Source organism: Nuphar pumila, chromosome 6, assembly GCF_984573655.1.
Source record: "Nuphar pumila chromosome 6, dmNupPumi1.hap1.1, whole genome shotgun sequence".
Taxonomy (NCBI): Eukaryota; Viridiplantae; Streptophyta; class Magnoliopsida; order Nymphaeales; family Nymphaeaceae; genus Nuphar; species Nuphar pumila.
This window is the reverse complement of record NC_143254.1, coordinates 51,309,377-51,326,832: the sequence shown is the minus strand read 5'-3', so window position 1 is coordinate 51,326,832 and position 17,456 is coordinate 51,309,377. Positions and strand designations below refer to the sequence as shown.

Here is a 17,456-nt window from a genome sequence, read left to right as displayed (position 1 = left end):
GCAGAAGCTTGGAGGCACTTTGATCGTACTCATCAGAACTTCACTTTGGAAGTGAGAAATGTTAGGCTAGGTTTATGTACAGATGAATTTAATCCATTTGGGGGTAGATCAACCTCATACTCGTGTTGGCCGGTATTTGTCACCTCATACAACCTTCCTTCAAGCTTGTGTATGAAGCGTCAAAATCTTTTCTTGTCTCTATTGATCCTTGGTCTAACGTCTCCTGACCAAAATCTTGATATATTTGAGGCCATTGATTGATGAACTGAAAATACTGTGGGATGACGGTGTTCTCACGTACGATGCCCACAAAAAACAAAACTTTAATATGAAGGTTGTTGTTCTATGGACAATCAGTGACTTCCCTGCATATGGTATGTTATCTGGTTGGAGCACATATAGGAGGTTAGCATGTTCGTACTGCATGGAGGATACAAAATTGTTTAGATTGACGCATATAAGGAAGCTGTGATGGTTTGATTGTCATTGTCAATTTCTACCCAGCGATCATCTGTTTCGATGATAAAAGAATGTGTTTTGAGCAGGCACAACTGAAATGGAAGGTCCACCAACAAGGTTTTCTGGCATAGAGATTTTAAGAAAATTGTGATACTTTCCATGTAGACTGACAGATGCCCGTAGGACAACGCCCTTTATTGAATTTGAGAAGGATCATAATTAGACAAAAAAATCTATATTTTGGAAACTACCATATTGGTCAACCTTATTGATACAACATAATTTGGATGCCATACATGTGGAGAAAAATGTGTTCGATAATATATTTAGTACAATAATGAACGTGAAAGGAAAAATGAAGGATAATCCGAATGCACGTATGGATTTAAAAGTGGTATGTAAGACTAGAATTGGAACTCAAAGAGTACAATGGCAAAGTACTGAAACCAAAGGCAAGGTATATGCTTGGTCCAAATCAAATGAAGTTGGTATGTCAATGGTTGAGATAGTTGAGATTTCCATATGGCTACATTTCTAACATTGCTCGGGCTGTGAAGATAGACGATGGAAAAATATATGGGTTGAAGAGCCATGATTGTCATGTCATTATGCAACGGTTGATACCCCTAGCATTCCATGATGTGTTAGACAAACCTATATGGGGGGTATTGTCTGAGTTGAGTAGATTTTTTAGAATATTGTGCGCAATAGAAGTTGTAGTATCTGAGGTAAAGAATATTGAAGAATCTATCGTAACTACTATTTGTCAGCTAGAGAAGATATTTCTGCCACCATTTTTTGATGTTATGGAACATGTGGTCATACATTTGCCATATGAACATAGGGTTGGTGGACCTGTGCAATATCGGTTGATGTACCCATTTGAAAGGTATATATTTATTTAATTTTTTTTTTCAATACTATTGAAAAATTTATTGTAATTCGAGATGTATATTGTTGACAGATGCATGTTTGACCTAAAAAAAAAGGTTCGGAATAAAATAAGAGTAGAGGACTCTATTTGTAAGGCGTACACCTTGTAAGAGATTTCAAATTTCTCATCTATGTACTTTGAACCTCACATTTCAGCACATTACACATGCCCACCTCGTAATGATGATGGAGAATAATTAACTGTAACTGACAAATTGTCTATATTTCAACCACTTGAACATGCATTTGGCAGTTGCCGGTTAAGACTCTTGGAAGATCGAGAGCAAGACGCAGCACAAATATATATCCTTTTCAATTGCTCAACAATCGACCCATACATTGAGTAAGTATAGTTAATACGTAACATTAAGTTTTATATATGTGTACATGGTTCAGTAAAATAAGTTTATATTAAGTGTAAACGATTTGATCTGGAGTTGCGAAGAAACCTTTCACAACTCACTGATGCAGAAGTACAGAAAGAACATGAAAATAAATTTGTGGTATGGCTGAAAGAGTTGGTAAGGATGATTATATACATTCTTTTCCTTTATACAACAATAAGATACTTAATTTGTCATGATCATAGTCCTTGTTTGTGCTTGTAGGTCCACCATGGTGATGTTAAAGATCAAGAAATATGTGATTTACAAAATGGTCCATCTAAAGTTATGCATTGTTACAATGGGTACATCGTAAATGTTTATCATTTTCATACAAAAGACTACGGTGTCAACAAGTCAATGATGAATAGTGGTGTGTACATCAAGGGTAAAAGCTATGGTGAAAATAAACATGACTACTACGGTGTTATAGAAGAAATAATGAAGTTGTCTTAATTAGGCATAAATAATAGCTTAACTTTATTCAAGTGTCAATGGTTTGATCCCACAACAACTAGAGTCGACAAAGTCTCAGGCATTGTAGAGGTGAATGGTAAGTCAAGGTTTGAAACATATGAACCATTCATATTAGCCTCGCAAGCTCAACAAGTGTATTATACTTCATATCCGAGTACAAGGAAGTTAGATAGAAATGAATGGTGAACAGTTTGTAAGGTGAAGTCTAAACTATACCCCGAGTATGATCAGTTATAGGAAGACAAGATTGTTGAAGAGGGTGAATACTATCAATCGGATGATATGTATGACTTCTCTTATGGTCATGATGTTGCACATGGTATGCATGTCATATCTCCATTGGCTGATGGCACATGCATGGAAGAATGTGATCCAAATGATATACGAAGTGGATGGACGCTAAATGAAGAAGAAGAAGATGATGACGAAGAGGAGGAAGAGGAGGAAGAAGAAGACTATGAAAGTCAGACAAGTGATGATGAGTCATTCACGAGCTAGTGAAATACAACTTGTAATACAATTTGATCTGAATGATTTGAATGATTTAAATGTATTAAAATGTATTGTATTGATTTGAATATATTGAAATGTATTGCAATGTTTGAATGTCTTGCATGCAGTTTTTTTCAATTTGATCTGAATGATTTGAATGTATTGAAATGTATTGTATTGATTTGAATATATTAAAATGTGTTGCAATGTTTGAATATCTTGCATGAAGGGTTTTTCAATTTGATCTGAATGATTAGAATGATTTGAATGTATTGATTTGAATATATTGCAATGTTTGAATGTCTTGCATGAAGTTTTTTTCAATTTGATCTGAATGATTAGAATGATTTGAATATATTGTATTGATTTGAATATATTGAAATGTATTGCAATGTTTGAATGTCTTGCATGAAGTTTTTTTCAATTTAATCTGAATGATCTGAATGATTTGAATGTATTGAAATGTATTGTATTGATTTGAATATATTGAAATGTGTTGCAATGTTTGAATGTCTTGCATGAAGTTTTTTTCAATTTGATATGAATGATTTGAATGTATTGAAATGTATTGTATTGATTTGAATATATTGAAATGTATTTCAATATTTGAATGTCTTGCATGAAGTTTTTTTCAATTTAATCTGAATGATTAGAATGATTTGAATGTATTAAAATATATTATATTGATTTGAATATATTAAAATGTGTTGCAATGTTTGAATGTCTTGCATGAAGGTTTTTTCAATTTGATCTGAATGATTTGAATGTATTGAAATGTATTATATTGATTTGAATATATTGAAATGTATTGCAATGTTTAAATGTCTTGCATGATTTTTTTTTCAATTTGATCTGAATGATTTGAAATGTATTGTATTGATTTGAATATATTGAAATGTATTACAATGTTTGAATGTATTGCCAATACATTTTTATTTGTTAGAATATGGTTCATGGAAGACACAGTCGTCGAGCACCCAGTGGAAGCCAGTCTGAGCCTCATCTTCACGAGCACCTTCGATAGGTATATCATTTAAATAATTGTATATTTGATTAGTTGAAATTTATATTATGTGAATTTCTAACTCATTGTTTTGTAGGTGCTGTTTCGCCTACAAATGACCAACCTACGCCGGATGCAGTCTTCTCAATGTGACCCACGATAAGTAATTCAAATAGTGTATATCGATGGTCGACCATAAGTATTTCATTGGTACTTGTTCAATATTTAACTTATAAAAAATGTATATTGACGGTCGATTGTTAATATGTATCTTTTCATATGCAGTGCGAGGTTTGAGCAGCAAGAAGTAATACGAAGAATTATGAAGTCATTACTGCATCATCTTCTAGGACCAGTAACGCAATGGAAAGACTATTCGAGAGAGGTGTTAGACAACTTAATTTCCTCATTCATGGTATGAAATCATTTATCATAACAAACAGTGTTTTATATTTATGTGTGCTAACGTTCTGAAAGTATTTGTAGGCCTCCCATCACTTTGCGAGTGCAAACGAGGAGAAGGACGCGAGGGTAGTGTGGCAGAAAATGGCAGCCAATCGATTTGCCGACATGCTGCACAATATGAAGACTACAACAAAAAAAACAGCTGGTGGGATAGATGATCCACTGCAGTGGAAGAGCTGTGGGTCGGCTACTGTCAGAAGAGATTATTAGGAGGGCATGTGCGACAAGTGGGCGAGCAATGATTTTTGAAACCGCTCAGCAAAGGCTACACAAAACTGAGCAGCGATGCTCGATGCACATCTACATACAGGTGGATCTAAGACTTTTTGGGAGCCACAAGAAGAAAATGGTAAGTCATCAATATATATATATATATATATATATATATATATATATATATATATATATATATAATCAAATTTATAAGTATTTCTGCATACTTATTAATCGATTTTTTATATCATGTCACATTGCAGGAAGCAGAAAAAGGAAGCATTGTGCTTTACAAGGATGTGTTTGTTAAAACACATAAACGTAAGAGCACAGGAGATTTTGTATCAAAGAAGGCGAGAGCGACAACAGTATGTATTTATTGTATTAATAAACATTGTAATATATAAGTTACTTTGAATTATGTTATCATAAATATTGCATATCTTAATTATTAATTCATATTCTAATTATTACTTTGTAGGAGTCATACGGGGAGCAAATGATACAATGATATGGCGATGACTCCACTCAGCATCCGTCTTTTGATTCTGCAACATGGGTGACTGCTACAGGTGAACCCAAAAAGGGTCGTGTGTTCGGGTTTGAGAGTAACATCAACACCACACCAGTTGTTGCCTCCTGCAGCCCGGGCTCACAGTGTTCTCCCGACAACATCAACTCCTAACGTCCTATTGACCTTGCTATGTCTTGGGATGGTGTTTGTCAGCGTCTTGAGGACAAAATGCAACACTTTTTAAATGAAACCATTCCCAACCTTGTCTGTAATAAATTGTGCAACTTTTTTCAGGACAGGAGAACTTCATCTGCATTCAACATGAGCTCAGGTGCCCGTCAGGTATGCATGATTGAATTGCTATAAATTTTTCCTTATAATTTTGTTAATGTCCTTCAGTTTATTACTAGTCTATGTGTCATTCAGCCATTTACTTTGTTACATTAGATTAGGTGGATTGTATATAATTTATTTCATTATGTTTTGTTTACAAATACTAACATTTTGGTTCTCTTTTGTAGGATGCTGGAGATGATCAACGTAGAGGAGCTGGTGGAGGCATGGAGGAAGGGACAAATCAAGAAAATGAAGCAGATGATGCCCAAAATCTTGGCGAGGATTAAATTTTTTTGTTTAATTTGTTTGACAAACTTGTAACTAATTATAACTTCGTAAGGACTGTACTTGGTAGTTAAAGTTTGCTTAACTTAGCATTTCTGTTTAATTTGTATGCATTTTTTATTTATACTATTTTTTTATAAGCAGGATATATGAATTGTACAAGAATTTTTTTTTTATTTTCAAAATATTTCATTTTTTTTAATTTTTATTACAAATTAGCGACAGATATTATTCGTCGCTACTCCATCGCCAATTTGAAGCAACCGTCAATTTGCGGCAGAATTTAAGTCATCGCTAATGTTCGTCTCCAATTAGCGACGGACACTCATCCGTCGATAAATGGTAGCGACAGAAATAATGACAGATTAAATTCCGCCGCTTAACCAAATTGGTCTCTGTTTAATGATGAATTCACGACGTACATAATCCGTCGTTAAGACGTCGCAACATAGCGACAGATTGGCGACAACTAAATTCTGTCGCAATTTAGCGACTAGGGTTATGCGACGGATGCTATCCATCGCTAGTTCGTCGTAAAATCCATCATAAACATGTACAACGATGAATTAATGACGGACTAGCGACGGATAGAATCCGTCGCCAATACACATTTTTCTTGTAGTGAATGTTGGACGTGGCGGACCCGAGAAATGCATCCACCGAATCCTAATTTCTGTGTAATTTTTGCTCCACCCCAACGGACTAAGAATGAGGAACACAACAAAGGAGGTCTGGGAACTCTTGGTTGGTTACCCACAGCGGGTCCCCATCAAGTCACTTAGGGATGCCAACGGGTCGAATATTATCGGGCATCTAACCCGAATCTGAATCTGATTAGTCAGATCCAGTAGTCAAAATAGGAGCCTATTAATATTTGGATCTGGACTGGGTATTGGATTTTGCAACCAAATCTGACTGGAATCCAAATCCAATTAGGTTGGACTTGGTATTTCTTAAATCTGACTCGAGTTCAACCCGTTTACATCACCAGAGTCGGTTGCCATTGGTTGTCGATGGAATATTGTAAACCAGCTTCAAGTCCATATGTTGCGAGTCCAAAACTCCAACCTGATCATGTAATCAGACCTATTGCGTTAAGCCCAGACCTGGATATGGTCGCGATTTTTCTTCTTTAGGGTTCGAGATACCGTGGCACTTATAGGGGGCATTTTTGCAACAAATACGTTGTTTTGGTAATAAATACTTTAAATGATTGGGTAGTCTAATATCTTAAATATGCGTGTAAATTTTGAACAAAAAGGCTTCTTTGTATCAGATCTTTTTTTTAGTTATCGTATCTATGTTTGGATTCGGATCTAATCCAACCCATTTGCATAATTTACTTGTAAAAATTACCTTGGTTTCGTTCTTCATTTATTAGATCCAACATTGCCATATATATTTTTGGATCCGAAATCCAACTACATCATCAGACCTTATTTGGATTTGGGCTCGGATTGGGATCATACTAGATGCTTTTTTCTAACACAACTTGGCACGAGATCCAGGTGATCATTCCCCCAATAGAATGTTTGTTGGAATCGCTTGAAAGGGCCAACACGCTTGATTATGTGACAACAGATTAGGTGCAATCACATTGCACACTTTTGTGTGCCACTGCACCCGACAAGCTGTACATCAGAGATGGAGGGCAGTCAGGTGCAGCGGCACACTCAAAGTGTGCAATGTGATTGCACCTGATCCGTCCTAGTTCACTAGCCTAAAGCATAGGGGTGTAGGACCAGTAACAAAAATTCTTCTAGCAACCATCACTCATTATCAAAGCAGGTTATATGTTCCCCCCCGAATAGGGAAGTTAGCTACATCTCATGTTTGGGAGTCCCAAAGAGCACCACGTATGTAAGCATGTGCGTCTCGTATCCCCATGTTTGTCAGCATTAATTAGTGTTGGAATTTGATGTGATTGCAAAGACTTAAGTATCCTCTCCTCCATTGGTGCAAAAAAAAATGATGATTCTTGAAATGAAGTGGTTGTAAAGACTTAAGTGCCCCGAAGATGATTATTTAAGACCCAGTCTCTGCACTGCAGGATTATCCGAGAAAGAAATCCCCCCCATGGAGGAGGCCATGAACATCAACCCTCTCACTCTCTCTCTTCCTTCTCTTTCTGCTTCTGTGCACATCCAGTAGAAGATCCTACATTGCTCCATCAAGCACCGACTAACCTGCACATTGACTATTGTGGAGCCTGATTCAGAGTTTTTACCCTTACAGAAGGAGGGTTTGGGGGCTCATCCCAGCGTGGGTAGCATCATTCAACTAAATGAGTTGTAGATCCTGATTTCGATTTTTTACCCTTACAGGAGAGGAGTTTGGGGGCTCCTCCCAGCGTGGGTAGCATAATTCAACTTGAAGAGTTGTGGAGTCTGATTCAGAGTTTTTACCCTGACAGAAAGGGGGGTCTGAAGGCTCCTCCTAGCGTGGGTAGCATCATTCAACTTGAAGAGTTGTGGAGTCTGATTCAGAGTTTTTACCCTTACAGAAGGGGGGTCTGAGGGCTCCTCCCAGTGTGGGTAGCATCATTCAACTTGATTAGTTGTGGAGCTTGATTTAGAGTTTTTGCCCTTATAGGAGGAGAGTTTGGGGGCTCCTCCCAGCGTGGATAGCATCGTTCAACTTGATTCGTTGTAGAGCCTGATTCAGAGTTTTTGCCCTTACAAAAGGAGGGTTTGGGGGCTCCTCCCAGCGTGGGTAGCATCGTTCAACTTGATTCGTTGTGGAGCCTGATTTAGAGTTTTGGCCCTTACAGGAGGGGGGTCCGGCGGCTCCCCCCGGCACGGGTCCCAGGTGTCATGGTCAAAAAATGCACAGAGTGTCGTGGTGAAAAAGACATATGTTTGTTCCAAGCAAGGTTGGAAGAAATCAATGAAAAATCCAGCAAGGAGCATGCCAGAATCAAGATGTGGATGTCAAGCGAGAATGGTGTTGTGCAACTCAAATAACACAGAATAATAGGGGTCTGGTTTTTAGTTAAAATGGAGAATGAAATGACAATAGAAATCACTGAAAATTTACAAGAATAAACTATACTCAATAACGAAGACACCACTTTTTACGGATTTGGAATATGACCTCCGGTTAGGGAGATATGACCTTGACAAGTTGGTCCTAATTCGGGTAGCGATTTACAACGATTTGCTTACTAAATAACACTACAAATCGCTATAGTGATTTACGAAAGATACTACAAATCGCTATAGCGAGATCTAACAACACTATAAATCGTTGTGGGGGCTCGTTGGAGACCAAAAAATACTATAAATCACTATAGTGATTTGCGGAAGACACTACAAATCGCTGTTGAAAAGCCGAATAACACTATAAATCATTGTGGGGATCGTTGAAGACCCAAAACACTATAAATCGCTATAGTGATTTGCGGAAGACACTACAAATTGATGTTGAAAAGCCGGATAACACTATAAATCGTTGTGGGGCTCGTTGAAGACCCGAAAATACTACAAATTGTTGTTGGAAGGCCAAAAAAAAATTAGTTCGAAGGGCGCTGCCCCCCGAGCCTCCTGCCAGGGGCGGCTCCCCTAGACCCCCGCCCGCTAACCGCGTAGCGGGATTCGCGTCGGGGGGGGAGCCCCCGAACCCCCCTCCTGTAAGGGCAAAAACTTTAAATCAGGCTCCACAACTCATCAAGTTGAATGATGTTACCTATGTTGGGATGAGCCCCCAAACCCCCTCCTGTAAGGGCAAAAACTATGAATCAGGCTCCACAACTCATCAAGTTGAATAATGCTACAGTCAGTGTGCAGGTCAGTCAGTGTTTGATGGAGCAATGTAGGATCGTCTGTTGGATGTGCACAAAAGTAGAGAGAGAAGGGAGAGAGAGTAAGAGGGTTGATATTCATGGCCTTCTCCAGGGAGAACTCTTTGCCTCCATTGATTTCTTCTCTAGAGAGAGAGAGAGGGTTTTTACAGTGTTTTACGAAGAAAGAAGAAGAAGACTTTGAAGAGTCAATATCATCCTCGACTTTCTGGATGGAGGACATGTTTGTCCCTTTTTTGAACTGTTTGTTTTTTCTTTTTTGAATGCATTTTTGTCATTTTCTCAAACCATCGCTTTATGAGAAGAATAACAAGAAAGGGTATTGAAGTCTTTGCAACCACACTATACTCCAATGCTAAGTGATGTCAACATACACGGAAATACGAGCCCCATATGCTTGTACACGTGGTGCTCATTCAGACCCCCGAACACAGACGTGGGATTCAGTGAATCATCGGGGGGATCATACACCACCCTCTCATCAATTATTATCACAATAATGACCCGTAAATTTGAAACCATATAACTCCCTCATAACTATTTAAACAAAGACGTAAAGCATATATTAATGTAAACTATAGTTCATGTAATACAACGTATTCAAGAAGCAATCAGAAGACTACATCTTTGACAATCTTTTTATTACTATATGGTTGAACAAGAATGTGGAAAATGAATGAAAGGCAGACTCGATCACGACCTTGATGAGCGAAAGAATTGAGAAGACTAAATAGTTAAGCACTGGATTTGCAGGTCAGAGAGAGCATTCTGGTGGGAGGCCTTGTGGGAACCTCTGTGCATCGTTACAATAGTTGTAGATCATGTAGTTCTTCTGCACCCAAGACAGCTTTTGTTGGTCCGAGGCGACCAAAGCTTGGTTCATCCAAGAAGAACTTGAAGCACTGCAGGAAGAGCTCCAGCCGGTCCACACACAACCATTGATGCTAACGTCACTGAAGGTTGCTGTGAAAGGAGCTTGGGTCCAGTCAGTCTTGACTCGGCCACCCTGTGTTGCCCAATCCTCTGCATCCCATAGGCTTGAGTACATCCTCGTTGCTTGCTTGCTTGGGTAAGCTATTCCTGATGAGTCGTGGTTCCTAAACACCCTTATGAGAGCTCCATCCACGTAAAACCTTCATTTATCAACCAAATATATACGTCAGTGTAGTGGTGGCTAATTAGCACTTAAAACAAGGTGCCATTAATTTTAGCTGCTTTGGTTCAATATTTTTTGCCTACGACTTTGCACAACCAAACAAAGCCATCCATTTGCATGGGAGATGGATTGATTAAAACACAATAATATCCATTTGGCTTTGTTTGTGTGTGGCACTAGAACCAAAACACTCATCTTAAAATTAATGGGATTCATTCACTTACATTACTTGTTGAGGGTTCCAAAGAATGGTGTAGGTGTGGAAGTCAGCAGTTGGGTCGAACCACAATCGAAATTGTTGCTCGCGGTTGCCTTTGCCCTGAGTGTAAACGTTTGTGTGCAGGGTGTAAGGTTGTCCACTGGCGTTGCCCAGGAACTCCATGTCTATCTCATCGTGAAGTGATCCTTGGGAGGATAACTGTTCCAAAATTGTAAGTCACGTCACATAAGCACACACATGTAGGACAAACAAACCAATAAACCAAGACAACATTATGTTCCTTCCACAATCTCCACTTATTAACGTACGTATAGCAAAACACCACATAAGTATATGGTTAATTGTCTAGGATATAGACCATATTATATGCCTTGCTCTCAATTGTTATATGATGTGCGTAAAAGTGATGATGTACTTACATAATAAGCAGTGACTGTGCCCGCTGAGTTGCCAGGGACTAGTTTTATTTTCATGTCGAACCTGCCAAAGAGATATTCCTGTTTTGATTGGAAACCCGAGCCGGACGACTTGTCCATGGAAAGGCTGAGCTGCTGGCCGTTGTTGGTGATCATGGCTCTCTGTCCTCCCCATGTGATGTCGACGTCGGTCCAGAAGTTCGCCATGGATGCACTGAATAAGCTCAGCAGCAAAACAGCTGCAAGAGAATGAAAGGAGGACATGTTTTTGAGGGAGAAAAAATAAACTCAACTAAGAATGTTATGAGAAGTATAACAACAGACTTCTCAAATGCAATTCTTTTGGCAGCGATTGGTGGTGGTGGTGGTGGTGGTAATAGGTGTGCTAAAGGAAAAAGGGTGTTTGGTTTTGGTGTGAGAGGAGTGGTTCAACTCGGACAAGTATTTATAGCTACCCATTGCAATTAGAACGCCATATTGTGCTAAGATGAAACGCCGGCCGTAGCAAGCTTGAGGAGCCAGCTAAGCGTGGGTTGTCATGGGACCCCACACGCTCTTCAGGGTTATTTTCAAAAGCATAGCAGACTCTTTTTGGATAATTCAAATTTATAACTAACGAAACTTGGATATCAAAATAACTCATGGCCTTCAATTTTTTCAAATCGGTGCCCATGGTAACCATTGTTAATAGCTAATACATCCAAAATTACGCTAGTTTTACCCTTGCTAAATATGCTTCATTTTACCCATTTCATACTTATTAATCTCTCATACAAAAGGGTAAAATTGACTTAATTAATTACCGATAGTTGAGTGAAAAAAGGAAAGGCCAACGTAGGAATAGGGATGGCAGTGGACCGGGGGAAAGCGGGGCCCCGCCCCGTTTGGACCGGGTATGAAGGGTATGAAACGGGGGTGGAGGCGGGGACGAAGGTTAAAATCCATCCCCGTCCGGGGGTGGAGGCGGGGATGGACGTGCACTTTTCCCCGCTCCGCCCAGTCCCCGCCACGATCCCCACCTCATCCCCGTTTGAACCAGGGACGGAGGACATGAAACGGGGATGAAGGCAGGGTGGAGGATAAAATTTTGAGGCGGGGCGGGGGTGGAGACCTTGTCCCCCGCCCCGCCCCGCCCCACTGCCATCCCTACTTAGGAAGGAATGGACCACCGGTATTCTTTTTGGTTAACCATGAAATTAATGAGAACCTCATTATGAAGTATATATGCATTTGAATGGGTATGGATATGAATTATAAATTTTTTTTGACATGTTTTTGTAAATAATCCTTTTTTTTTGCCCTTTTTGGGTGTTTTGCTAATGAATTTACTTTTAATATTTTTGTTGTTGTACTGAATGAGACATTTAACTTGGAATTATACGTGTTTTGACTTTGAAAAGTTCAATATAATTAAGTCTGCCCATATGTGCCTGAATCGATGTCTTTATTAAGTGGGAAGGGATGTTGTCATCATCTTTTTCATCAGGACAAACGCCCGCCGCTGTATGATGTGGTGGTGGGTAGGTGAGCTAAACATGAACCACTCTTGGTTTTGGTAATCACATTATTAAAGGGCTATTATGATGCTGTGTATTCAGATAAAAAGTATTACAGTGTGTTACCATTGGATTCGAATAGAGAATTGAAACAATATATCACTGCACGCCTATATCTTATGCGACCATGTATGATAAGATTCTTCATGGACTTATGATAAAGTCCCATTTATGATTAATGTGATAATTATGCTACACTGGTTCATAGGATTTTCCTTTTTTTTTTGTTAGGATATATACTCTTATAAGAGGAACCCACAAGGAAAGCCTTTGGTCACATATAATTTCTAAAGCCATACCAGGGGTAATGGAACACAGTTAGGTGGTTTTTGAACGGACCCAGACTCCATAAGAAAAGTCGTTTTTCGTATCAAAAGCCCACGCTATCAGGAAACTTCCTATTTTCCCATTGCATTGCAGTTGCAGTTGCAGGACCACTTGTCGATCCTTTCCAACATGTAGCTGGGCCTGGGTTTACTATTTTGCCATGGGACTCAGACCTATCGTATCTTGAGTTGCAAAATGGACCATGCAATTCGGTTCAAAGTAGACTAATGTATTTCCGGTCAATGACCTAGCTAGGGTCTTGGCTAAGCTAGCTCAATGAATCCTTGTTTGAGTAGGCTCCAAGTCATTGACTATGCCTGCATGGATAATTTGAAAATTCTCCAGTTAAAAACTCGGGTTCAGTCCAATGCCATATCTGGATGAGAAGGGATTCACTCTCCTAATGGGTCCTGGATTTGAACCCTACTGATGCTTATCTATCTCCCAGCTCGGATAAATAAATGGTGTGTTTGGATAAGCAGGGAATTGGCAGTAAAAAGTAATTCTCATCATGAGGGTGTCAAGAAATCTAGGACATGCGAATCGTCAGGAAATTGAATTACCACCTCTGTAGGTAGTTCTATGCAGCTTTCGAGAAACTGGGCCTCATGACAAGAGTATTTTACCATTATTGTCAAAGTCGGTTTCGGACCCTGTAATCGGCCGAATCAGACTTGAATCCATCATTTTAATTATTTTAATTTTAAAAATCAGACAGATATTAAAGTATTGAAAAAAAATGGCCAATTCAATCCCCGATTCAGCCCAGATCATACCAATTCTGCCAGATTTGAGACGAATTAATCAGGGCTGATTTGTCCTATATAATCGATTTGGGGGCCCATGTTCGATGCTAATCGGATTCAAGCCAATTTACAATGATTCTTACAAAATTGGCTGAGTTCTCACATAGGTTATCTAGACGCACCCAACCAAAAAAAAAAAAAAAGGAAAAAATAAGTTAATGAGTTTGTGTGTTATAACGTTGAAGTCGACCCTGCCAGGCCCCAAAGGGGTGAAGTCTAGTGTAGTGGAATGGGGCCTAGGCTGTTAGACGGGCACTAGGTTCAAACCCTGAGGATGTCAGCCCCCTTGCACAATAGCCGAAAAAAGCCATCTCCCCGAGGGCAAAGGGCTATGGTTTTATGCCATTAGAAAAGCTACCATAGTTTTTGATAGACATAGCCCAGCATGACCAGGTCACTTACTTTGGGGGCGGTTGTTGGCGTAAACAATATGAAAAATGCTACTACTGAAAACTGCCATCGTCAGTCCGGTCGAAGCTTGCATTGACATAGGTGGTGGACGTTCTCCTCAGCCTAGCGATGCTTAGATGAGCCCAAGCCATTGGGTTGAAAGGTGAGCATGACCTTTGAACCCAATATGAGAGATACTTTACACAGAATCAACAATGCACAAAACCACAAAAGATCAATTTAGTTTCATAAATGTGATCCCATATTGAATATGTGCTCTTCACATTCACGTAGCAACCCTCCCCACTCTCTTTTGTTTTTTGGTGTGTCTTGTGTCAAACGGGCCTCCGATTGGACCCATTCTAAAAAGTTCAACATTCTTTCACTTTACCCATTGATGTGAAAAATTATATAATTGAGGTTCTTTACCATTTTCTTGATTCAATTTTCATGTGGGTTCACATACTATCCTGTATCACAAGAATTAATCATATGTGTCATGGAGATGAACACTTCTATATGAGATGTCATATTTTCATGCACTATAATATTATTCATTTTCAATGTTTTAGCATGTTAAGATTACCTTTATGAATGAGTTGGTTTCTAACCCATTCTATTGATAATTTTTAATATTGTTATTATGTTATTTTCTATACCCAAATGAGAGATACTTTACACAGAATCAACAATGCACAAAATCACAGAGGATCAATTTAGTTTCATAAATGTGATCACATATAATCATAATGTATTGTCATACATCATAAAGAATCAAACAAACTCATCCCTATTACATGTTAGAAATATAATCCCGATGCTAATTTTTTAGTAAAAAGATCCACAGTTATTTTCTTTGTATCAATTATATCAATACACACTAAATGATTCACAATGATTTCTTTAACAACAAAGTATTTTAACTCCATGTGTTGACATGAGGTAAAGCTCTTGTTGTTATTCGACAAGGACACATTAACTTCATTATTACAAAAGATTTTTAGTGGTCTCTCAATAGAGTCCATAATACTAAGAATCATAATGACACTTTTTATCTAAATTGCCTAAGATAAAGTCTCTTATAGAGCAATAAATTTTGCCTCCATGGTATGAGCTACAGTTGTGGACTATTTTTCACTTCTCCATGAGATACCATCACCATTCAGTAGGAAGACGACTCCAGTAATGAACTTCCTACTGTTGAGGCATCCTTCTAAGTCCGTATCAGAGTATCAAATGACCTCTAGGTGGTCAAAATTTTTGTAGATCAATATATAGTCATTCGTTCTTTACAAATAATGCATGACTTTCTTTGTTGCCTTCATATGCGCAATGCCTAGATCATTAAACTGATATCTATCAAGCATCTTCACAGCAAATGTGATGTCTAATCATGTGTAGATATGCATGCATTGCAAACTTGCAACTGTTAAATCGTACAAGACAGTTGATATCAGAGTCTTTTCTTTATCATTCTAAAGAGAGTCCTTTAGGCTCAATTTATCCCTTTTTACTATGGGTGCAAATTCAAGAGAACAACTATTCATCTCATGTCTTTTAAGAACTTTAAAGATGTATGATTATTTAAAGAGGTCAAGGAACTTATAGTTATATCATGATGGATCTCAATTTCAATGACATATGCAGCTTCACCCATGCCCTTTATATCAAAATGAGAGGAAATAAAATATTTTTACTATAAAAAAAATGTTAATTAGCAACGGAAATTTGTGACAAAAATAATTTGTCACAAATTTATGATGAATTAGCTAGAGAAAACTAGTTGTCTCTAAAATTAGAATTAGTTGCAAAATTAGCGTCAAAAAAATTGTCTCAAAATCCATCGCTAATTAACAACGAATTAACGACGAAAAAAATCTATCTCAAACTCCATCGCTAATTAACGATGGATTAACGACAAAAAAATTTGGTCACAACTTTGCGATGAATGAGCGACATATTTTTTTGTCGCTAATTAGCGATGGAATTTGAGACAAAATTTATCCGTCGCTAAGCTGTTGCTACTTTTTGATCTAAAATGGCCCATCTAGGGCACGAAATTCTCTCTCTGTTTTCTCTCGTCTTCTGCCGATCCACCTCCCTTTCTCCTCTCTCTCTCGATCCCCCTCTGTCGCCTCCCATCCTTCGTGTAGACGCTGGCGATCGAAGCTTCCAGCCACCCCTCCGAACACCACCATTGTCTCCTTCCTTTCTGCCACCGATGACCACCGACCATCGGCCACACCCTCTTCGATCGTCGCTATCTCTCCTTGTTCCCTCAGCGACCCCGCTGGTGACCCGCCGCCTGTTCCTCCCACTCTGGCAACTCGGCCAAAGTCCAACAATGACCACGCCGGTGAGCTCGCTTGTTCACTACCTCCCATACCCTTATGCCTCCCCCCTATCCCTCTTTCCAACTTGTCGGTAGGGGGCCCCTTCCTCTGCTGCTGGTCCTTTCTGGCAGGGGGCGACCCTTGTTTAAGCAACAACAACAGAGGGATCCGCCCCCTGCCTTTGTTTTTGTTCGGTCGACCGAGGGTTCAGCCTCTGCCTTTGTTCTCTTTTGGTTGGCAGGGGGACTCCGCCCCCTGCCATTGCTTCTCGGTGGAGGGTTGAGCCCTTATATTTGTTTTTATTCGGTCCGCAGGGGCGGGGCCCCTTCGCCCCCTGTCCACTTTGTTTTTTCGACCGACACAGGCTCTGCCTCCTTGCTGTTGTCTTTTCTCGTCAGACAAGGAGGGTGAAGCCCCTACCTGAGTGGTTCTTCAATCGATAAAGAGAGGGGGCTCTACCCCTGTCGTGTTTCCCTTTGGTCAGTCAAGGCGGGGCGAAGCTCCCTGCCTGTGTCTTTGTCTTTGGCCGGCAACCTGTTTTCTTCTACTTCTCCTTGTGTCTTTGTCTTTGGTCAACAAGAGTAATATGCATTGCAGGTGCGTAGCAGAGAAAAATGTGTGATGCTTAATGCTAAGCATTGCATGTGGCTTAAAATGTCATAGAAAAAAAAACAAGAAAAATGCAAATGCAAAAGCATGCAAATTGGGTAAATACCCGTGGTGAGTAAGTGATGCAAGCACATCACATGTTATTTACTTTCTTAGATGCAACACTTTCTTGTTCACACACTCACTTAGTTGTGGATATGTAAGACTATTTTGCTGAAGTTTGGAGACCATGATGAACATGATTTGAATGTATGAGAATAAAAGTGCTCTTATTTTTATAGTTC

The 17,456-nt window shown here is 39.2% G+C and overlaps 1 protein-coding gene across 1 annotated transcript; it reads right to left on the bottom strand.

Moving 5' to 3' along the window:
- Positions 1–10,076: 10,076 nt before the first annotated feature.
- On the bottom strand, positions 10,077–11,514 carry LOC149834827 (putative xyloglucan endotransglucosylase/hydrolase protein 23). Its single transcript, XM_090010312.1, has 3 exons — positions 11,155–11,514; positions 10,740–10,933; positions 10,077–10,492 (listed from the first exon to the last, which is right to left on the bottom strand). Exons 1-3 carry the CDS (start codon positions 11,413–11,415, stop codon positions 10,114–10,116), a joined length of 834 nt encoding a protein of 277 aa, XP_089866438.1. The 5' UTR covers positions 11,416–11,514; the 3' UTR covers positions 10,077–10,113.
- Between the last annotated feature and the right edge of the window lie 5,942 nt (positions 11,515–17,456).

Coding starts and splice junctions, on each gene's coding strand:
- LOC149834827 (XM_090010312.1), bottom strand. CDS start 11,415: ATGTCCTCCTTTCATTCTCTTGCAGCTGTTTTGCTGCTGAGCTTATTC. Junction 10,934..11,154: donor GCACAGTCACTGCTTATTAT/GTAAGTACATCA, acceptor ATTTTGGAACAG/TTATCCTCCCAAGGATCACT. Junction 10,493..10,739: donor TGGAACCCTCAACAAGTAAT/GTAAGTGAATGA, acceptor TGATAAATGAAG/GTTTTACGTGGATGGAGCTC.